General features: G+C 40.1%; 1 protein-coding gene across 1 annotated transcript; it reads right to left on the bottom strand.

The window, feature by feature from the left end:
- Positions 1 to 1,308: 1,308 nt before the first annotated feature.
- emp2 (epithelial membrane protein 2) lies at positions 1,309 to 12,876 on the bottom strand. The gene is made up of 5 exons (XM_004560709.5): positions 12,720 to 12,876; positions 4,854 to 5,147; positions 4,664 to 4,769; positions 4,443 to 4,583; positions 1,309 to 4,339 (listed from the first exon to the last, which is right to left on the bottom strand). The coding sequence occupies exons 2-5, from the start codon at positions 4,929 to 4,931 to the stop codon at positions 4,170 to 4,172; spliced, it is 495 nt and encodes a 164-aa protein (XP_004560766.1). The 5' UTR covers positions 4,932 to 5,147; positions 12,720 to 12,876; the 3' UTR covers positions 1,309 to 4,169.
- Between the last annotated feature and the right edge of the window lie 5,885 nt (positions 12,877 to 18,761).

The raw sequence follows: 18,761 nt of genomic DNA, 5'->3' as shown, positions 1-18,761 counted from the left end.
TCAGGAGGGTTTTCTCCAAGCATTTCAGACCCAGCAACACGCTCAGACAAAAACTGGTTCACCCGAAAGACAAAACTCCAAAACACAGACTTAACAATGTGGTGTATGCTGTACAGTGCAGCGAGGAATGCCCAGACCTTTACATTGGAGAGACCAAACAGCCACTTCACAAGCGCATGGCACAACACACTATCTTTTTATTTTTTTGTTTTTGTCTACATTATATTAAATGTTTCATTATCGGAAACATTTTAAGAGATACTTGTTATTCTTAACATCGTAACAGATACCCTGACCTGTAACTATCGTAAAATGCTTTGACCGGAAGTAGACACCTTTCGCGCAAGTCTTACACATCATGCGTGGACCCTCATTTATAAACACAACTTCTCACCTCACAAATACCTTATCTGGAACAACAGAGATATTTTATAGAAAAATAAATCACTTTTCCTGGAAACTTGGGTCCAAAATGGCATCCTATTGGTGGCTCAGCTGGTTAATAAAGAGGGACAACTACTTACTTACAATGACTTTATTGCACTATATTATTTTCCAATCAGTGTTCAGGAATTCTCAATGGTGCTTGGTGCCATACCCTCAGGGACTTTAATGTTATATAAAAACACTGACAGCTCAATATTTACCTCAGTCACTCTCCCTGATCCAGCTGAGTCACCAATAGGAAAAATCTGCTTTTCACAAGAACTTGGTAACAGCAATAAGAAAATACGTAGTTTATTCCAAGAAGATATCATCTCTCTCCCATATATAATATCTTATTGGAACCGATATGTTCCAGATATCAAGTGGAAGACAGTCTGGATGATCCCCCATAAATATTTGATTGTAAATAAGGTGAAAGAAGTCTCATATAAAATTCTTCATAAATGTTATCCAGCCAGTCACTACATGGTAAACGTGTCTACTTGAAAATCTCCCATGTACGCCATTTCTTTCTTATTGTTGTAATCATGAATCCTTTTCCAAACTTGCTGTGTTCTATTTTAAGATCTTCGTCCATTTCACTTTGTCAGGCAGGTTCTACTTAATTGATTTCTTGGTCTTGCAGAAATCACACCTGATGAATCAATGTCTTTCTCACACAGGGCCTGGTAGATTTGGACATATTTTTTTTCCCTTATTAAAAACCTGAAACAAAACTGCACTCAGAGTGTAATTCCCATGAAATTTTACAATAAAGCCTAAAATATGGTAAGTAGTACACTGCAACATGGGAAAAGAGAAAAAGACAAGACACTGGAGAGCAAGTACGTATGCACACATTAATACCCAGTAGAACACTAGTTACAAACAAATATGTTTTATTTATTCAAAGGCATTTTTCGAAAGGTAAAAGAAAAATAAGCACAGATAAATTGATGTGTTGAGGCTGAGTATTTGTTCATAAATCTACTGGATGTTTGACCAGTGTGCCGCTTGAAGAATAAAATAAACGAGCTCGTACACATGATGTAGTTTTCTGCCGGTCCACTAGGTGTCGGTAGCAGACAAACGTTCAATCTGATGATGTGACCACAGGACAAAAAATGTTAACAAATCACCAAAGCTGCCACAGAAGCTGCAACAGAGGACAAAATAACTAGTATATTGTAATTTAATTGGCTTTTAAAACAATACAAGGAAATGAGCCGTTAACAAGCAGAAACTGGAAATTGAAAAACTGCTAGCCTGCGGAAAACAACTCCACGCAGCAAAATATACACTGACAACATTATGGAGCAACATGAGACTTTAAATCAATTTGGAATTAATACTTCATTAAACATTAGAAATATTTCAGATGCAAAAAAGAAAGAAATCCCCATAAATACAGTTTTGGTTTCAACAACTCAATTTTTTCTGTCAGTATGACCTTATGACATCTACATGGGTATAAAACACACTACAAGAAAAGTATACTAATAAATTCACTCTAAAGATAATAACGTGTTTTATGTTGAATATCTACAACTGAAATGAAAGGGACAAACTATTTCATTTTTACTTTGTAGTGCCATAAAGACTGATTTGGTATGAGTTGCCCAGTTTTAGAGCCATCTGCTGTAGAAATATTCTTTCTTTGGATAAAATAAAACCAGATAACAAGGTGACTGCTTTGTGGTGCTAAAGATGGCTTTCTCAGAATCATAACCCAGTTACTCAAAAAAAAAACAAAAACCACAAACCTTGTTACGAATAGTTTTTTTTTTCTATAACTGGGCCATGACTTCTTAAAAGGAAAAGACCAGAGTATTTTTATTTGTTTTGGTTAAAGGCGGGGGAATTTGCTCTGAGGAGGTGGCCATTTCTAGGGCGACTCATTCCAAAGCAATTTAGATGAATAAATAACAACACACTCAATTGGGAAAATATGTTAATTTAACTTATCTGATCAGATGCCATGTTCAAAACGTTGATTTATCCACAGTTAAATATTGGTCTGCTTTAAAAATCATTACATCATAACTAAAGTAGAGTCAACATTAACAAACATTTTTGATAAAAGGCATTTAATTACATGAGGCTTTTTACCAAGTGAAACACTAATGATGACAACTTGACAAAACGCATGAATATCATGGTAATCTTGGCCTTTAACACGCTGTTTTGTTCATTTTCAAGTATCGACTTGGGATAGTAAAGCTTAATAACTTCAATTCCACGCCTTTTCCACAAATCTTCATCACCGGTGAGTTAGCAGGTTACAAACTTCTGTGTTCCAAGCTTTATCTAACATTTCTCTTTACAACAAAAACAGCACAGTGCATCTCTGAAGTAATCCAGCACAACTATAATCGCTGATGCCCATGATGGTTTCAGTTCTTTTAAAGTAATGCAAGGAACTGCTGGCAGGTATAACATCTAGCTTACTATTAAAAGCTGACACATGAGTAAGTGCAGAGATGCTAGAAATGTTCCAGTAATGGACCAAGCAGTAACCCAGCCAGAGAGGGGAAAATATGGTAATTACTTCATACATCGCCAGTCGCATGATGCTATAATCTAATAAACAGTGGTTTCAAAAGAATAGCTTCAAAGAAGCTGTGAACAAAACAAGCATAGTAATAACAAAGAAATGTTCATTCTTCTTTGAAGTTTACACATTTCTATGTCGTTTTAAATCCCAAATCTCACAGCAAATCACTGGTTCCTTTCTAACCATGAAAACACAAAAAGTAACATAAGAACATAACAAAAAGGTTAAAATCCTACATCTTGTATCTCTAACTACTGATTCACTACACTTCTATGCTGTGGTTAATATTTGTTTATTTATATGCCTTTTATTTTATAGATAAAATTTTTATCATTTGAATCTAGCCTTAAACTATACACACACAGCAAATATGTACAAAATAAAGTCTGTCAACTATAGATTCACAAAAAAAAAAAAAGCCTTTAGCAAGTCTAGGAGATGTCAGACAAGCCTCCACACTTTTTCCTTCTTCCACTATTATCCTTTTGGATAAAACAGTCCTGTGACTGGAGTTGGTGGAAAGCAGGAGACAGCGACACAACAGGGGGAGACAAAGCAGAGCTCTCTTCCTGTGTTTTTGCCAAGGGAAAGGGAGGAAGGTGAAGGTAAGTTCTCACAAAATGCAGCAAGGGTCCTCTGGAGCCTCGTCTATGCAGAGCAGTGGATGGGTGATGAAGTCACCTAGGCTCTTGTGGTGTGCATTTGCATCGAGCTGATTTGACCTTATGTAAATGGAGCTAGCCAGCACAGTGTGCCATGCTGGCAAAGGTAAGGTTACACTGTTTAAACAAGGCACTGCAGATCAAATGTGAATCACGGTGCACTTCTCGCCTTAGATAATTGCAGAAACATACTGCAGTGGCTACCACAGACGTAAGCAGGGGAAAAATTGGACTGCCATGTCTCTAAAGGACTTGAATCCGAAGAGTCATCTTTGCCACACTCAGTAAGAACAATGTACCATCAGGAACAAGAAGCTCATGCATAAGATGGACCAAAAAAGTACTAAATGTTTTCTAGATTTGCACCTGTGATTTGAAATGATGCAGAATTTGAAGCAGATTCCAATAGAAAATAAAAAATAAGGGTTAAAAAAAGAATGTTAGATGAGAAAAATTGTTTGTTTGTACTCATATGTTCAAGTTTCCATTTATAGAATTTGAATATTGTTTATATAAGCCTATTATGTCTATTTGCGTTTCCTGAGCACCAGGTACACGAGGCCACTGATGAGAGTCATGGGGAAGCTGATCCACGCCACAACATAAGAGGAGCCGAATGAGCCTTCCTGAAGGTCATGCTTATGAAAGCTTTTGTTCTCGGCCGTGTAGATGGACACCGCGATCATCACACATAAAGCTGGGAGATGAGAGAAGAGATAAGGAAAAGGATGGAAATCATACACACGGATAGTGGATATAAGTTGCATTAGAACATTAAAAGTTAGATGTGTTTTACATACATGCCAATATCTGGATAATGGCTGTGAAAATGAATCGCTCTCCCTGTTTGATCCTGAAGAGCTGAAGGATGAAGACGAAGAAGCTGACGCAACACAATATAGTGGCAAGGATCATGGTAGCCTGGACTGCCTGCAGATAAGCTGAGGAGAGAGAAGTTAGAAGTTGTAGCATACCCAGACATACATTTACAGAGATATAGGAAGTATACACACTGTCTTACCTGCATTCACAGTGTGACTGTCCTCAATCGATTCGCAAGTGGTGTTACATGCGTACCATAAGTCACTAATAATGTTAATGCCAGGTCTTGATACCACCCACCACGCCTACATCAGGGATAGACACAAGCATTGTTAAAAAAAGTGAAATGATTTATGTTAAAGGAGTATTTATTTTCAGTGTGTACTTACATTGTGAATGGTGGCAACGAAGAGCAGGATGGCTGCAGCCAGATGAAAGAGTATGATGAAAGCCAAGACGATCAACATGACTGCCCTTCCGTCTAACTTCTATCTGCTTTTTGTCACCTGTCGGTCAAACTGGTTAAATACCCTGCAGGCCGTTTCCCCTCGCTGTTTGTTTCTCCCACTGGCTGATTGTCAGTTTTGGTGGAACCACTTCTGTATGTTTATGCTGGCTGTCAGACAGGCGGGGTTGCAGACTGATAGTGAGGAATGGATCAAGGCCGCTCACATGAAAAGAACCTGTTGGAAGCAACATGAGTGTAATAGCTGAGCAAATGAAAAAAAAGAAATGATTTCTTTAATCATCATCATCATGCATGATCGATACCAATATCGATATTTGGTGATGTAAAAATTCAGCTCGTATAGATACACAAAACATGGTCAGGTGATAAGTAATAGCCTCCGTAATTTCTTTGTGCCTGCGGGAGTTCGACGGGTATAGGGAAGCGCTGTATAAGGTTCCCGTTATTGATGTTTGGGTGGTTGACCGGGACGGATTTTCTCCTGTCACTTTCTCGTCATCCCTGACATGTTCTCAGTTGTTTTTTCCCTGCTAATTTTAGCATCACACGGCACAGCTTCTGTATCACGTGGTATAAGGCTCCGCCCTCGTCATTTGTTGAGCAGGAAGAGTGAGCGCTTGTTTTCATGCAGATTACGTCCCAGATCAAAATGCAATACAATCATTGTCGTCTGTGTTTTGTTTTGTTTTTTGTTTTTTTAAATCGTTGTCATTTGGAAATGAGATCGCACATAAGTATAAATCGAGATCGCGATTTTCTAACGATTAATTGTGCAGCTCTACAATGTCGTTTAAAAATAATCTTCCTTTATTTTCACAAGTGGTCGATTACTCTCGATTACTAGTCGTCGTTGACTGTCGAGTGCAGAGTTGCAGCGTGGTGGACAAACTAAGCAAGATCAGCACTCATGGTTTGAAGGGCGTTTCTCCCGTGTCATCTTTATTTTTTTCATTTTAATTTATGAGCTAATATGTGCCAACATACATATAATGCCAAATAACTAATATTGGCAATGTCAACACAGTCTTTAACTGTTTATGGTCATTGCACAGTCATACCTTGTACAATAGTACAATGAAACTGGAGTACTGTCCAATATCAGCCTTCAAAGAAAAGCAAGCAGTAATTACAATATCGACAGAATAACATACATACAGAACAAAATATAAATTATGTATAGAAATGAAATGTATAATAATATAGCACTGACAGGATTTTTTTAACTATTTAGAAAATATGTAGATAAAGCATCGCTAAAAACTTCAATTACAATCCGTCTATGTATGTTCTGTTACATTGTGTCCAAATAGCTGTCAAAGAAACAGTCAGAAGCCTCAGAGTCTTCCCTTAAATGAAAGAAAACACACATCTTATGTTTTGTCCAGCAAATCATGTGTACATGTGTGTCAAAGAAAGAGTGGGTGTTTTACACAGTATATATATACACACATTTACAATGTGTGGGAGTGTAGTGTATACTTTGCAGTGATTAAAGGCCTTCATTCAGACTTTATGGCAGCGAGGACTCAGCAGTAAACTTTTGGGGGGGGGGGGGGGGGGGGGTGTGTGTGTGTGTGTGTGTGTGTGTGTAAATCTGTGTTTTGTTCAAACCTGAGATTAACCAACACAATGATACACAATTATCAGTTACAAATTTGATAAAAAGAATGCCAGTAAATCAAGACGCACTGCCATGGATACATTTCAGTAAAGTTTACATATTTCAAATGAACCAAGGGCACTCAGTGTGCAGGTTCAAATACCAGCCTATTCTACTTCTTCTGCAGTGTGACCTTAGCCTTTGTAGCAGTATGATTCAAACTAAATGTCCAGAAGTGTATGGTTTCACAAATCACTGTTGACAGTCATAACAGGTTGGGTGTATCTGTTAGGATAAGACGTATTTGTGTCTGAACAGGCAGTTATTTGAACAATAAGTTACTGTGTTCTCTTTCTGCAAGGTTGCGCCTGATTTATTTTCTTTTGTTATTTTCATTAGTTTTTATTTGTGTATTCTACAGACAAATTCCTCAGAGTGAATAAAAATGTGGATTCTATTAAAAACAAAAAAACAAAAACAAACTCAAGCATACCCAGAAAACCATGTGTGAGAAAATCCAGGGTTGAGTTTTGCTCAGCATAAAAAAAATGCCTTGTCAGCATCATTCGGTTATTTGGCTGCAAATGCTCACATAACACAGGATTCCAAAATCTACAATTCAACTGTGACATTTTACAGCACAGCTTTAATGGCACTTTATAATATAATGTGTCTGCAAATGTAGGCCTACATTTCTGAAACACATACTGACTAGCATCTGCGTCACACACACACACACACACACACACACACACACACACACACACACACACACACACACACACACAGCCCCAGCCAGACTGCAGAGGAATTAGTCTTCCCCGCCAAAATGGAGTCACAGTAAAAACAGTCTCTGCCCACCAACAGGAAGCAGGTCACAGTTTTTGTGTGCGAGTATGCGGTTGTGTGATGTGCCAAAGGATAGGTCCTCCCTGTCTGGGTAGGGGGGAAGGGGGCACCAGGTGGTAAATAGTAAAAAGGAAGCGGGAAAATAACAACAGCCATCTAAAAGCACAGGGTTCAGGTTTCCAACAAGTATGCGAACAGCAAGGGCTTTTCAAGCCAAAAGATCATAATGATACTGTTCTGAAAATCAAACTGGAGAAGACAAAGGCTTGGTAAGACTCATTTAAACCGAGACCAGAGGTTGTGAGGAAAAAAAAACTACAAAGAAATGGAAGTGAAAATCCTGTCGCACGTGAGCCTGCAAAATGTTTATTCTCAACATAAACGCTTTGAGGCAATAAAAGCCTGCGATGTCTGTGTTTATATGGTAGTTTGGTGTCGTTGTGTGTTTATATGTGACACCTTATATATAAAGTAGCTACTGTATGCCAACTCTCTCAATATCCACACAAAGTAGTGAATAGCACACATATAACACTTTATAATAAATCTGTTTCTGTAAATCTGATTTTAGTTTTTGATTTTACAGAGAAACGCTAGCACAGTGAAGGAAGCATCGAAAGACATTTGGGAAAAAGGGCGGCCAAAGTTAAAAATAAAAGATAATTTAATTCACTTCCAGTGCAATGCATCTCTTTGAGCCTAATCTGACCTGCAGGGACATTCTTTGGAGTGGAAAATAATCCCCAGACATGCACATGTGGGCACACACAGCTGGATCTTCTACTGTCTGCAGCTGCCTTCTCATCTCAGCAAAGAGAGGAGGAGCACGGGAGGAGGGTGGGATCAGAGAAACAAGGAAGGGAACCCAATTGGAGGGAAATGGAGGGAAGGCAGAAAAACAAAAACATGAGCCTAGAGGCACATACTGAGTACAGTCGTGCAGACTTTGATGTATGCACACATACACAGAATGCAAAATCGCAAACATTTGGGAGCTGAGTTAAATATAAGAAAAACATACGATTCGCATAAGGAAAATGTAGATAATTGAAAGTAAATGAAATAAGTGTCTTTTGTGTTGGTGAGTGCTTGCACTGTAAAGATCTTCATTACTTTGACTGCCAGGCCCCGATTATCATGAGCATGATTAAAGAAAAGAAAACAACACTTACTACAAACATACCCTAACATTAGCCTAATGTGGACCCTGCACTCCCAGCGACCCTAATGGGTTTCCCTCAGCGCTGATAGTAGAGTGTGAATTGTCGTTCCTCTGACATCAGGCAACAGCTGACACACAGACACACACACTATCCACATTCATGTTGCATACATTAGCCATGCTTCTTTGACCTGCTTCACACCAACACGGCACAATTTGTCACACCTTATCTATCATAACAGACAGATTTTATTTGCCTCAACTGTGAGGTGTGCGCCACCAGAACAAGTAATAACAAATCTATTGTAACACCATCTTTGTCGTGGTCATTAACAAATGTAATCTGAACTAAGATGTGATGTTCACAAGCGAAATGTAGCTGCTAAAGGGTAACCTACAGAAGTTGAATTTTTGCTGTTATGTTTTCCCTGTGAGGCTAGTGTTTTTAGAGCTATTCAAAGTGGGTTTACATGGTTTAGGGGCTTTAGTTTTGTGAGACCTTCTCAGCACAAAAAAAATGACCATGGAAAGTCTCTAGTCGGAAAAAAGAACAAAGTGAAGCTTAGCTTTTCTCCACATCAGCAGCAGTATAACTCAGGTCATTTTACAGTAAGTATATTATCCTGTGTTTTGTTTGTACAAGATGTGACAGTTCCCTTTGTGTTTAACTTTAGGAAAGTCTGGCATACGGCTAGGTGTAAGCAGAGAAACACAATGACAGATAACTCCAGTTACCTTCCCTGTCACACAGATACACACACGCTGACAAACACCACAAATGAAGCCATTCCTCCTCTCCACTCAGCCTTATAATAGGAGACTGGGGGGAGACTCAGTCAGTGGAAGAGTGCAAGTGTGTATATGTGTGTGCTCATGTCGACTGATTCCCTTGTCTGGTGGAAAATGCTGACTTTTAATGTCCTTTTTTTCCCTCTTTTCATAAAACACAAAGCCACAGACTTAACTGGGCCTCTGCATCTCACTCCCCCGCCTCTCTCACTGTCCCATTCTCCCTTTCTCTCTACTTATCTCTCTCTCTGTGTCTTTGGCCATGGAAAATTGGATTGAGGAAAAAAAAGAAGAGAGAAGGGATAGAAGACTTCCAGTGGAGCCCTCTGGCCCTCATCTGCCTTTACTCTTGAATACTCCTTTTTGTGTATGCACAAATATTCAAAGAAGCTTAAGCTGACAATTGAGAAACATTTGCTCATGAAAAACTCAATCTCCATGAGAAATTAAGACTCATTTTCAGTGCTTTGGTCATAGACTTGGTCATAATGTTAAATTTATATATCATAAGATTCACTTATAGCAAAGGGGAACCAAATCTTTCTGTGTGTATACGACTTACAGGCCAAGCTTTGGATTACCTTTACACAAAAGGTACACTTTCCCAGGACCGATGGCAGAAATCAAGCATTATGTATCTATAAGAGGTCTTTTTTAGATATGATGCTGCATTCTAGATGCAACTTTACAATTACTACAAGGGGAAACATTTTAGTTCATCCTTAGGGACAGTGTTTGGCTACATTTGTAGACCAAACCCTGTATATTGTGTAGCAAGTCAACAGTACTGTGCTGTTTTAGGGGGATTTAAATGACTCAAAGTCATGCAGCATCTGACTGAATTTGAAGGACACAACAAGGATTGGTGAGACTTTAAATGTCTGTGTTGAGGAGACCCAACCTGGCTTCATCTTTCAGGGACTAGCTTTAATGGGACAACACAACATTAGGCTTCAAATATTCAATAAAAGTGGTACTCTGGACTGACTGTTGCTCTATTCCTTGCCATCCATACTAAAATATTAGGAGAGTGTACAATACAGTCTATGAAATTGCAGATAGACCAGTTACTTCGGTGGTTATTTGTGTTATTTGTCTGTGAATGCATACAAATGACATATTCACATCCCAAATAGACAAAAAGACTCACACAATATCAAGTTTTTCTGAGTACTAGAGAAGGGTAACATGAAGTTACAAAAGAGCCCAAAAAATAAGAAGAATCTGCACACATATACACAACTGTTTTCCTTCTGGCTTCAAATACTTCAACACAGGCATTCTTTCATGTTGGACGCTAACATGGTTTTTAGGTGTGTGTGTGTGTGTGTGTGTGTGTGTGTGTGTGTGTACGTGCTTTTCTTCACACATTCCTCATGTGACAGTGCTGAGTAATAACTTCCACATGGAGAGACAGAGGGAGAGAGAGGTTAAGTAACACCTGACAGAGAGATGAAAAGGAGACCTCCACTCACATCTCCATCCCTATTTATTTATATTGTTCATCTTTTTCTGTTCTTCTGTCAGTCACTTCACACTTGTTCCCTAATCGCTTTCATCTGTCAGCGACGCTTAAAATCTCTCCATAAGCCTGCTGTCTAATTCCCCTCCTATCATATGTCACTCATGTCTTTCCGCGTGCCACATTCTGTATGAGGGGAAATGCTTGTGGCTCGCTACCTCGTATCACAAAACATAAGTGTAAGAGGGAAAATGCTTCAGGAGTTATTCTGCCTGAATTATACATCCAAACCCTCTTGCACTCTAAAACTTGACTCTGATGGGATGAAAACACACCACCTTCAATATGGTGGGATGATGGTATCCATCAAAATGCAGCCACGTTTAGCTTCACTCCTGTATTTAGCAATTTATCCATCCATTTGCTCACTCAGTCTCTTGCTTAACGCACTTGTTCACATGTATATTCCCTGTATGTGATTATTAAGAGATATGGAAACCAGATTTCTACTCAAAATATAGCTTAATGTGGGGCGATCGTGGCTCAAGAGTTGGCAGTTCGTCTTGTAATCGGAAGGTTGCCGGTTCGAGCCCCGGCTCCGACAGTCTCTGTCGTTGTGTCCTTGGACAAGACACTTCACCCGTTGCCTACAGGTGGTGGTCAGAGGGCCCGGTGGCGCCAGTGTCCGGCAGCCTCACCTCTGTCAGTGCGCCCCAGGGTGGCTGTGGCTACAATGTAGCTTGCCATCACCAGTGTGTGAATGGGTGGATGACCGAATGTAGTGTAAAGCACTTTGGGATCTATAGGGACTAAGTAAAGCGCTATAGAAATACAGGCCATTTAGCATTTACCATATTGTGATTGCAGCATGGTCTATACCACAAGTGGCATTGAGGCTGGAGTAAATAATGCTTTGATGCCTCAGTTCCTATTTTCAGGAGCGTGTTGCAACTTGACAGAGCCCCCTCCCGCCAATTTAACTTTGCCCACGCCATCCAGTGTATCCACATTATTGCAGTTCAACTGTAACCCTCCCATTTCATATGTCCTCATATCTTTCTCTATACTTTTATCTTATTTGTTGCTGGAGCTAAAAAAAAATCTGTAACCACAGAAACCTAAAATAACATAGTCTAATGTTATTTTCTATCCACAAGAGGGCGACAGGCATGAAGAGAAACAGGGATCTACCCCATTGAAAACTTAAAGACAGGGATAAAGGCATTACAGTGTGTGTACTGCATTTAGATGGCACCCCTTAAATATATTATAAGCAACATATATAAAGCATAGTCCCGGAAACCACAACCACAGCAACATAACAGCCTTCTGTGTCATGTTGCAGGAAGCCCGATCTTTAAGTCCCAGAGTTCACAGGCGCATATTTTCAGCGTCCATTGAAAAAAACGAAAGAAAAAACTAAATGTTTATCCTCCTTCCCAAAACACTAAAGTTTCTTTCACTGGACTTAAAAATACGTTTTACTCCCACACACATTATCAAAGTGGCTGACAACGCCCCTTTTATTTCCAATGTCTGAACTTGGAGCTGAGTTACAATCTGTGTAAAAATACCCACAGGGCAAAACACGGCAGTAAGGGACCCTTAAACCCTGCAACAAACAGTAAGAGACGGCCTAATGTCCAAATACGCTTAAACAGACATACCATAAAATATATTTTTTAAGGTTCTGTTTATTTATATATTTTGTTGTTGTTGTTGTTGTTTTAATGTATTAATTCATGTATTTATTTATATTTTTTAGACAGCTGTCTTCTAGAGCAGTAAACACGTTACGCTGCACTTCAAACACATAAAGTTGCTCTGAGTGATGCCACAACTCCCACATAGAAAGTTCTGTTTGGCATTTAAGCGCCAAACTAAACTTAAAATAAAAGTTATCAGGAAAGAAAAGTTCGCTCACCGAATTTGGTCCAAGCACGAAAAACAACTCTTCTGTGGAAGAAACAGCCTCGAACGTGAGAAAACAGCAGCTGTCGTTCTCACTAGTAATAAAAAAAAACAAAAAAGTACAAATGCACGTCCGCTAGGCGGGCCGTCGAGAGCGCGCGAGGGAGGGAGACCTGGAGCTGGGTGTGGTTTGGACTCGATGTACTGGGAGGTCTACGTGTGCGCGCGCGCGCGTGTCGATGATAGGTGACAGGAATTTGGGGCCCGGCGGGAAAAAGAAAAGAAAAGTATGGTGAAAAAAATAGAAAGTTTATATTTCCTCACATGGCTACAGTCTGAATGAGAAAAAACAAGCGGAAGGAGTCCGAGGACAGGGAGGGAGACAAAAGGAAATTAAAGAGATAAAAGGGGATGAAAAGTGAAGGAAAGGAAGGAATGAAGAAGGAATACTGAAAAGGGGCGAGGAGCGGAAAAACAGTTGACTCTGTTACCTGTGTTTTCTTTAATTTAGATTTTTTAAGTATTCCTTCATTTTAGAGGTCAAAATATTTGACCCAGGACCCCCCCCCCCCCCCTGTATTCTTATCCACCTTAAACACTCCTTTTTCATTGTTGTGGTATTTCTGGACTTTACCTCCGAGGCCCAGTGTGGGCAGCGTTTGGATTTTCTGCTCATAAAGTTTGGTTTCCAAGTATAGCACTGCTTTCTTGGCGGGCTGCCACAGCTTGTTATAATTAAAAGTTCTTTCTCTTAGGTTCTGCCACAAATTTAAAACAACTGCTTCTTGGAAGGCCCACAGTTTACATCCACACAAAGAGCAATCATGAAAAGACAAGCACAGAAAATGAGATCTCCCTCTTTAAGCTCTCACAAGTCACTGCTTTGCAATCAGAATCCTGCCCTGTGTCTGTTTGCTGACAAGCACTACCAATCTCTAACACTCCAATATGTCATGCAAAAATACACTATAATGCCCAAAATTTTCACTCACCCATTTAAATCATTGAATTCAGGTGTTCCAATCACTTCCACATTCACAAACATTTTTTTTAAAGAATGGGTTGCTCTCATGAGCTCGGTGAGTTCCAGCGTGGTACTTTCATAGGATGCCACCTGTGCATCATATCTAGTCATGAAACTTTCTCACTACTAAATATTCCACAGTCAGCTATTAGTGGTATTAAAACAAAGTGAAAGCGATTGGGAACAACATGAACTGGTTGGCAATGTAAAATCACAGCGTGAAGTCCACGGATGCTGAGGCTCATAGTGCACAGAGGTCACCAACCTTCTGCCGACTTGGTCGCTACAGACTTCCAAAGTCCATGTGAGTTTGAAATTAGCTCAAGACCGTGTATCAGACACTACTGGACTCTATGGAGACATGTTCTCTGGAGTGATAAATCATGCTTCTCTGCCTGGCAATCTGATGGACGAGTCAGGGTTTTCCAGGACAATGGTACTTGTGTGACTGCATTGTGCCAAGTGTAAAGTTTGATGGAGGGGGATTATGGTGTAGGGTTGTTTTTCAGGAGTTGTACAGTTTGGGGATGGTCCCTTCCTGTTCCAACATGGCTGCACAACAGCACACAAAGCACAGTCCATAAAGACATGGATGAGCAGGTTTGGTTTGGAAGAACGTGACTGGCCTGCATAAAGTCCTGATCTCAACCCAATAAAATATCTTTGGGATGAATTAGAGCAGAGACTGTAACCCAGGCCTTCTCATTCAACATCAGTGTCTGATCTCACAAATTTGCTTCTGGAAAAATGGTCAGAATTTCCCACAAACACTTCTAAACCTTGGTAACCTGGGCAGCACGGTGGCACGGTGGTTAGCACTGTTGCCGCACAGCAAGAAGGTCCTGAGTTCAATTCCACGATCGGGCTGGTGGAGTTTGCATGTGTGGAGTTTGCATGTTCTCCCCGTGTTTGCGTGGGTTCCCTCCGGGTACTCCGGCTTCCTCCTACTGTCCAAAGACATGCAGCTTGTGGGGATAGGTTAATTGGATAATCCAAATTGCCACTAGGTCTGAATGTTAGTACGAATGGTTGTTTGTCCCTGTGTGTTGGCTGTGCGACAGACTGGCGACCTGTCCAGGGTGTACGCTGCCTCTCGCCCTATAACAGCTGGGATAGGCTCCAGCGCCCCCTGCGACCCTGAAAAGGATAAGTGGAAGTGAATGGATGGATGGGAACTCTTCTTCCCTGAAAAGTTGAAGCTGTTATAGCTGCAAAGGGTGGGCCGACATCCTATTAAACTCCATGGATTAAGAATGGGATGTCACTCAAGGCAGATGTGCAAATACTTTTGGTAATTTAATGTATTTTTGTATGGTATGCAGTTGATGTAGTTTTAGTTAAGGTTAGCATAGTTCCATTGGTCTGCAACATTCGCCTAATTTAACAGAACAATCTAGTAATTTATGTGTGATGGTGTCTTGCAAAGATGTAGATGAGATAATGAAACATAGAGGCTGTTTGGTAGATATGAGGTTAAAGTCAGAAGCTGAACATCAGAATTAACTGTCTACTTAAAGGGTGTGGCGATAACAAGACTGCATGAAGAGATCTGGAATATTAAAGATCATGGTGCCATAGTTCTTGTTTATATTGTTGAACAAAGCTTCCTCTTGTTTCCAGTATTCATACCAAGCTAGAGGTTGGAGTGCCTTACTCATCTGTCTCAGCCCAGAAGCACAAAATGAGCATCAAGCAAGTTCACAAAAGGGTTCAAAAGTAAATCTATTCACTCATTTTGCTAATCTCAATAGGTCCAATAAATGCAAACACAGAAAGTCTTGAGGAATCATAGAAAGTAATTCAACAATCCTCATTGCTAGTTTTTCTTTTGTGGGGTGAATGAAGCCTTCAGTAATACGGATGCAAAATGAGAATAAACATTAAAAAAATTTTTTAAATGTGCTGCATAAGAGAACAGTTTGATTTCAGCAGAATGCACCTATTCATAAATGTGCTAACAGGGGTGATGCCATGTGCTGAAGAGGCATGTAAAGGTAAGATGAATAAACAGAAATAATTTCTCACTTTGTTTTACTTACTCCGTTGTTCCCACATAAGTGTTTTCATTTATTTACCACTAAGGGCGTTTATATAATGTCACACCCATCTCTAAAGGCGTATCTGCTGTGGGACTGGGTCTGCAAACAACTCTCCCATCAAGACTTGCCATTTGCAAATAATTGACAGCCTAACTTAAACCTCAACAACTATCAGGAATCCCATCTCTTGTTACCACTTCTTTTACACTCGCCAATCTTACATCGTGAGTTTAGGGCATCTTTGTCTCGCCTGCCTTGCTGGCTGGCGTAACCGCTCTGACAAGGTGGAATTCTTTCCTGTGGTCATAAGGAAGTAGTTGGTAAAGACAAGCACGAGGTAATGAAGAAGGCATTGTCCGAGCTCATTGTGCAGCTCATAATTCCGTGCATTTTCCTGGCAGCCGCAGCTCGTGACTGCTGCCAGTGTGACAATGGCTGCAAATGCAAAAAGAGCTGATGTTAAGCATCACCTTCATAGTGAGGCAGCAGTGTTATGCCAGCCAGACACATGGCATTGGGCTGCTTCGTTCAAGAGCTCCACTGATTTAAAACAATAGAAGGAAATGGAGCTTAGAGGCATAACGCTAATATCCTGGTTAAATAAAGCTTCAAAGCTCATGTCCAGACAGTGTAAGATTTTCATTGAAATGAATGTGTGTTCAGGATGTCCTGGTTAAACTTACACATGGATATAATTAAAACAGACAATTCAAGAGCTTTTTGGAAGAAATTAATTGCTTTGATGTATCTTGATGCCATTATTTGTTATCACAAAGTGGGCAGGGCTGGGCAGGAAAGCTGCCAGGATCGTTTTAGAATAAAGCCTGAGGTCATGTTGCTGTGTGAGAAGAAGGTTATTGTGGGCAAAGAAAACACTGGGCTTCGCTTGTTTTGCAAATAATGTATGCATATTTTTAAAGAATGCACACATAATGTGTTGTGCAGGACGGGATAGGATGGATGTAATCTGCTGTGCAGCTGATGGTGCCACATTCCAATTAATACAATGGATTATCCCTCATTTGCTGGCATTACTTTTTCTCCTTATTGGATTCCTTTCAGCAAGCGTGTCACCACAGAAACGCGCTTTTTTTTTTTTTTAAGCAAAGCATCATGCTACAATTTTAAGAGAGCAACTTAAAAACAATATTCCTGGATGTTTTGGTCATCTTTGTAATTTTTCTATTTATTTTGTCTGCCTGCTTTGGTTTAAGCCTGGTGAACATTTGTTGTTCATTTCAACATCCCTTGTTGCACAGCAAACACACACATTCGCACGCAGATGCACGCACATCCAAAGCCTGTGCCTGTTTAAACAACAAAGCAGTCCCATCCTCTTTAGCCCCTCAGGTGTCCGACCCCTATACCACTGCTATAACGCATAAACACATCATGCAAACTGGTTTCACCTCTCTGCAAGGTGTTGGGTGTCCATCACACATACGACAAAAATGAGAGACTTACTCATGTTAATACACACACACCCACTTACAAGTATGTCACTATGGACACATATCAGTGGCCTGCTATTGTTGTAGACATATAGGTGGTAACAAAAAGCTAAAACCCATCTCCGCCCAAAACCCTGCAGCAAGGAATGTTACTAAAGCAGAATTAGATTTCCGCTCTCTTACTGCTGCCATGTTTGTACAAAATTGAGATGTGATGTGAAGCTGTTTGGGAAGATTTGCAAATAATTTCAAACTTTAAATAAGAATACCCTCATCCACTAATGGGGTTAAATCTTAACCATCCAAAGAAAGAAGAAAAAAGTATAAAAACAAGATCCAGAAGGTCAAAAGCAGCATCTGTAGTGGTCTGTCTGGGAGCTAGTGGACATGGCATGGTTAGCTTGCACCCCAGTGATAGCATGTGCTGCCATTCAGATAATGTTTTGTTTGTTTATCTCAGCAGGACAATGCCAAACTGTATTTTGCATATATTACAGCAGCGTGGCAGCAATGCTAAACTGGCCTGCTTGTGGTTCAGACCTGGAGCATTATGAAATGAAAAAATATGACAAATGGGGCCCGAGACTGTGAACCACAGCAACTGCTCTTGTTCTCCTCCAGAGGAAGTGACGTAGCAACATAAAAAACATGGGACATCCCAACATTTTTGGAAGTGTAAATTCAATACGAGGACATACGCTCACTGGACACTCTATTAGTTACACCTTGCTAGTACTAGCATGGTGCCTTTGGAACTGACTTAATTTTCTGTGGCATAGATCCAACAAGGCTCTTCAGAGATTTTGGTCCATACTGACATGATGGCATCATGCAGTTGCTGCACATCCATGATGTCAATCTTCTATTACACCACATCCCAAAGGCGCTCTATTGGATTGAGATCTGATGACTGGGGAAGCCATCTGAGTAGTAAACTCATTGTCATGGTCAAAAAACCACTTCAAGATTATGTTAGTCTAGTGTGTGTGCATTACACTGTGGTTATAAAGCGACAGGCGTGACCAGCAACAGCGCTCACATAGGCTATGTTGTTTAAATAATGCTAAAGGGCCCGAAGTCTGCCAAGAAAATAGCCCCCACGCTATTGCACCATCACCACCAGCCTGAACCGCTTTAATGAGGCTGGTTAAGATAAGATGACCTTTATTAGTCCCACAGGTGGGAAATTTGTTTCGTTACAGCAAAAGTGCAAAGGTATGTAGCAGAAATTAGAAAACACTGGAATGCAATAAAATAAAATAAAATACTATATACAATAGAATCAAATAGAATAATATATACAATAGAATAAAATAGAATACAAATGCTATATACAACTGAGTAAGAAAATACAAAAGTACAACTTTGTCAGAGAAAGAATTGCACATATAGGAGTCTTATTGCTCATGTGTGGGTTTGATCAGCTGCAAAAGTCTTTGTTGTGGAGTCTGACAGCAGTGGGGAGGAAAGACCTGCAAAATCTTTCCGTCCCACACCGTGGGTGCCCCAGGCTTCCACTGAAGGAGCTGCTCAGTGCTGTC

The sequence above is a fragment of the Maylandia zebra genome, linkage group LG4 (genome assembly GCF_041146795.1).
Source record: "Maylandia zebra isolate NMK-2024a linkage group LG4, Mzebra_GT3a, whole genome shotgun sequence".
In the NCBI taxonomy this organism is placed as follows: domain Eukaryota; kingdom Metazoa; phylum Chordata; class Actinopteri; order Cichliformes; family Cichlidae; genus Maylandia; species Maylandia zebra.
Note: the sequence above shows the minus strand (reverse complement) of the source record. Positions and strands in the feature narration are given on the sequence as shown.